At 34.4% G+C, this 5,745-nt stretch overlaps 1 protein-coding gene across 1 annotated transcript; it reads left to right on the top strand.

The window, feature by feature from the left end:
• Positions 1-4,582: 4,582 nt before the first annotated feature.
• On the top strand, positions 4,583-5,521 carry LOC105533136 (olfactory receptor 2L5-like). The gene has a single exon (XM_011971480.1). It carries the CDS (start codon positions 4,583-4,585, stop codon positions 5,519-5,521), a length of 939 nt encoding a protein of 312 aa, XP_011826870.1.
• The last annotated feature ends 224 nt before the right edge of the window (positions 5,522-5,745 follow it).

The raw sequence follows: 5,745 nt of genomic DNA on the forward strand, positions 1-5,745 counted from the left end.
ACCCCTGGCTAATTTTTGTATTTTTTGTAGAGACAGGATTTTACCATGTTACCCTGTATGGTCTCAATGTTGTGATCTCAAGCAATCTGTGTGCCTCAGCCTCCCAAAGTACTAGGATAACAGGTGTGAGCCACGGCACCTGACCTCTGTTTTCTTATATTGGTATACGTGTCTGGCTTTATACCAATGCCATACTTTTTATAAAATTACTGTAGCTTTTGGAACTGGAGCAAGCAAGGATGTTCACTCTCACCACTCCTCTTCAACATAGTACTGGAAGTCCTAGCCAGAGCTATCAGACAAGTGAAAGAAATAAAGGACATCCAAATCAGTAAAGAGGAATTCAGACTCTCACTGTTTGCTGATGATACGATTGTTTACCTAGAAAACCCTAAAGACTCTCCCAGAAGGCTCCTAGAACTGATAAAAGAATTCAGCAATGTTTCCTCATACAAAACTTGTGTACACTAATCAGTAGTTCTCCTACATATCAACAGCGACCCAGCTAAGAATCAAATCAAGAGCTTAGCCCCTTTTACAATAGCTGCAAAAATAAAAATAAAATAAAATAAAGTAAAATAAAATACTTAGGAATACATCTAACCAAGGAAGTGAAAGACCTCTACAAGGAAAACTACAAAACACTTCTGAAAGAAATCATAGATGACACAAACAAATGAAAACACATACCATGCTCATGGATAGGCAGAATCAATATTGTGAAAATGACCATACTGCCAAAAGCAATCTACAAATTCAATGCAATTCCCATCAAAATGCCACCATCATTCTTCACAGAAGTAGAAAAAACAATTATAAAATTCATATGGAACCAAAAAAAAGCACACATACCCAAAGCAAGACTAAGCAAAAGGAACAAATCTGGAGGCTTTTGGTAAGTTTTAAAATGAGAAAGTATCAGTCTTTCACTTTTGTTCTTAAAAACAATAATGTATTCAAGACTTTTTGACTAATCAAGGTCCCTTGTAATTCCATGTAAATTTGAGCATGGGTTTTTCTCTTTTTGAAAAAACGATTTATCATGAGAATTTTCATAGAGATTCCATTGAATCTTTAAGTAACTTTGGATATTATTGACATCTTAACAGTGTTAAACCTTCCAATCTATACATGCAGGATATATTTCCATTTATTTGTGTCTTCTTTCATTGTTATAATCAACATTTTGTCATTTTTCATTGTATAAGCCTTTTACCTTCTTGGTTATGTTTATTCCTAAGTGTTTCATTTTTTTTGATACTATTGTAAATAAAATCACAATCTCTTTTACAGATTGTTTGTTGTTAGTGTATAGCCACTCAAAGCCTAGGCTCAGAACAGACACAGTTTTGCTTCTGACACATTCAATGAATCACAGCAAATTGTTAGTGTATAGAAGTCAATAGGTTTTGGCTGTTGTTGTATGCTGCAATTTTGCTAATTATTTGTAACAGTTTTTAGTGTGTAGAATCCTATGGTTTTCTACATATATAGTTATGTCATATGCAAATAGAAATTATCATGCTTCCTTCCTTTTAATTAAGGTAACTATTTTTCTTCTTTTGTTCTATTGCTTTGGTTGAACTTCCAATAATATGTTGAATAGATGCAGTGAAATTGGACATTTGTGTCTTGTTCCAAATCCGAGAGTTAAAATTGTCATCCTCATTATTATCATGAAGTTGTAGGTTAAATTCTTAACTGTGATAGAATTTTTACATCACTTTAATGTTTTATTCAAGTAATGCATAGACATGGTGTCCACAGTCCACAGGCTAAAATATTGGACCCATAACAAAGTCTTCCTGACCCTAAAGATAAGGACTTCAAAATTTCTTACCGGTCTTGCCCTGTTTTCGCCCATGTATTTTCAAACAATATCCTTATCTGTTAATGCTTGATTTCAATATCCCAAATACCAGCCCTTGACTCATGACACAGGCCACTGTCAATAGTTACCTGCTCCCCCCAGCATCACTACCCCCACACTCATTACCCTTCTCCCACTTTGTCAACATAAATACATTCTAATTTACGTCTGCAGCAAGGGGTTGACAGCATCGTCTCATCTTATACCTGATGTAAATGATGAGTTAATGGGTGCAGCACACCAACATGGCGCAAGTATACATATGTAACAAACCTGCATGTTGCGCACATGTACCCTAGAACTTAAAGTATAATAATAAAAAAAAAAGAATCTATTGATTAAATACAAAAAATATATACTCTTGTAAAACCTGATGGTAATACAGATGTGCATGTATTTCTTCTGATTATTATTACTGTTTCTCTCAAAAACTTAATATTTTATCTCTAGATAATTAAAATTTTTAGAAGTGTTTTCAAGGAGACACAATTTTCGTGAAATTTTTTTAGGAAAAGATTTCTCACTTTGTGATTTAACACACCATTTAAGTATGGTGGCTAATATATTTCAGTTTGGAGAATTTTTAAAATAATATTGAGTTTATTATTATTTGCTATGTGCATTTCTGGGAATGCCTGTAAGTATATGTTTGTCCTGTTATATTAATTTTCTAATATTTCTCTCTCTTTAATTATCAAGCCTTTCAGGTTGTTTTCTTTTTTCCTTCTGACAGAATTTTCCCAATTTGTCTTTTGAAACTTTCATTTAAAATTTTATCAATTATTATACTTTTAATTTCCAAGAGTCATTTATCATTACCTGTCACATCCTTTTATAAAGATAATATTTATTTTGTGAATTTCATAGCATATCATACATATCTTCCTTCCTAAAGATAGGAATTCTTATTTTTAAAAAATCATTCTTTTTGCAGGTTTCCGATAATTTTAACTCAGGGTATATATACATGTGTATTGATGCTTAAGTGAGTATGCATCTTTGTGTGTGTGTATAGATGTGTGTTTGCACACTGTGTGGATCTTACTCTTTCACATTGCTACACTTCCTTAAAGGTCTGCTGACCTTTGGTTCCAAAATAATATTTAAGCCTAAAGACTTCAGTCCTGTCAGGCATTCAGTGCAAAGTCGTCCACTGATGTCTTCTATCTGGAGGAGAATGCTCGAATCACCTATACCCAGAAACCTGTCAAGTTGCTGCTTCCTTTTTCCATTTAAGTGAATGATCATTTCTCCAAACCCCTTCTTCTGAAGGATCATAAAGTAATTTATTGTCTTTGCTTCCCTAATGCTTAGATTACATTACACTTTATGAATCCTTCTAAATAATTGATAAATATTCTTATGATCCTTTCATAAGAATTGAAGAATCCACAAAGTCTATATAATCTAAGCATTAGGGAAGCAAAGATACAGAATACACATCCTATTGGGGAGAGCGTGAGCAGAGACATGGAAGGTAAAACGAACTTGGCATATAGATATTCAGATGGGGGTCTGCACTAACTTGAGAATTCTGAAATTGGATGAGAAGGCAAAAAAGAATGGATGGTGGTGGACATTAGAAATGAACTATATGAATTACATTTCATGAAAAAAGTACTTAAAATAAGGATGTATTCTACATGTCTAAATAGAAGAACCAAATAATGATGTTTAACTTAGTGAAAGTTTGACTTGGAATTATCATGCAAAGACCATTCAAGAAGGAAATATAACTTACTCCAAATGAGCCATAGGCTGCTGCAGTTTTAAAAGTAAGTTTTAAAAAATAAATGTAGAAAAAAATCATCCTGAAAAAGTAGTGTTTAATTGTTCATAATATGGATTCATAACATATGCATAAAATTTACCGTTTCATGCATATGTTTTAAACATAACAAATTATCTTGATGACATCTGAGTTTGTGTTGGGCAGCAAACATTCATATCCTGTTGAAGTTGTAAGAGAAATTTTTTTCCTATGAATGTATATATTTATTATTAAAAATTGTGGTTATAAATATTTGTCTCACAAAATATAATTTCTGGGTAAGAAAATAAGATTTTTTTCTAAATAGGAAAGATTAATTCATCATTTACGAGTTGTAAAATTGTATAAATAATTCATAGTCTGACTAAACTAAGGATTTTTTAAAACCATTGGCTTACTGTTCTATAACTAGTCCCCCTTATCCACTGCTTCGCTTTTCATGGTTTCTCCTGCAATCAACTGTCATCTGAGATTGCATGGAAAATTCCACAAATGAGCACTTCATAAATTTTAAATTTGTTGTCAGTCATAGCCCAATGTTGCATCACTGTGCCTACATTGTTCCCTTCACTTTGTCTCATCATGTAGATATTTTATCTTCCCCTGAAGCATTTTATCATCAGAAGAAAAGTGAACACTGTTCAATAAGATGTTTTGAGAGAAAGAAAAACTGCATCCACATAACTTTTATTACAGTATATAATTATAATTTTTCTATTTTATTTTTAGTTATTTTTGTTAATCTCTTCCTTGCCTAATTTATAAATTAAACTTTATAATATGCATTTATTGATACAAAAATAGTGTCTATAGGGTTCAGTGTAAACCCCAACTTCAGGCATCCACTGGAGGGCTTGAAATGCATCCCCTGCAGATAAGGGGGAGCTACTGTACTTCACTAACCCTGTGTCTCCCTTCAGGAAGGATCATATGAATGCTCCATGGAAAATTACAATCAAACATCAACTGATTTCATCTTGTTGGGATTGTCCCCACCACCAAAAATTGGCCATTTCATCTTCATTCTCATTGATTTCGTTTTCCTAATGGCTTTAATTGGAAACCTATCCATGATTCTTCTCATCTTCTTGGACATCCATCTCCACACACCCATGTATTTCCTACTTAGTCAGCTCTCCCTCATTGACCTAAATTACATCTCCACCATTGTTCCAAAGATGGTTTATGATTTTCTGTATGGAAACAAATCTATCTCCTTCATTGGATGTGGGATTCAGAGCTTCTTCTTCTTACCTTTAGCAGGTGCAGAAGCACTGCTACTGACATCAATGGCCTATGATCGTTGTGTGGCTATTTGTTTTCCTCTCCACTATCCTGCCTGTATGAGTAAAAGAGTGTGTGTGCTGATGATAACAGGATCTTGGATGATAGGCTCCGTCAACTCTTGTGCTCACACGGTATATGCACTCCGTATCCCATATTGCAAGTCCAGAGCCATCAATCATTTTTTCTGTGATGTTCCAGCTATGTTGACCCTAGCCTGCACAGATACCTGGGTCTATGAGTGCACAGTGTTTTTGAGCACTACCGTCTTTCTTGTGTTTCCCTTCATTTGTATTGCGTGTTCCTATGGCTGGATTCTCCTTGCTGTCTACCGCATGCACTCTACAGAAGGGAGGAAGAAGGCCTATTCGACCTGCAGCACCCACCTCACTGTAGTGACTTTCTACTATGCACCCTTTGCTTATACCTATCTACGCCCAAGATCCCTGCGATCTCCAACAGAGGACAAGGTTCTGGCTGTCTTCTACACCATCCTCACCCCAATGCTCAACCCCATCATCTACAGCCTGAGAAACAAGGAGGTGATGGGGGCCCTGACACGAGTGATTCAGAAAATCTTTTCTGTGAAAATGTAGACATGCTTTCTGCCTTAGAGGCAAAGCTCTAGGTTCATATCAACTCAGCAGTGTACAGGAGTTAAGGAAAATATTATTATATGCCCATTGTGTCAAATGGAAATTAATCTAAAATATTTGTAATTTAGTCTTGACATTTCAATTGCATATTCTAAGACATCTATTTTGGTCTTGTATTTGTTTCTTTTTATCAAAAGATAGATCATATATTCATTTTTTTCCTA

Source organism: Mandrillus leucophaeus, unplaced genomic scaffold (genome assembly GCF_000951045.1).
Source record: "Mandrillus leucophaeus isolate KB7577 unplaced genomic scaffold, Mleu.le_1.0 Scaffold1227, whole genome shotgun sequence".
In the NCBI taxonomy this organism is placed as follows: Eukaryota; Metazoa; Chordata; class Mammalia; order Primates; family Cercopithecidae; genus Mandrillus; species Mandrillus leucophaeus.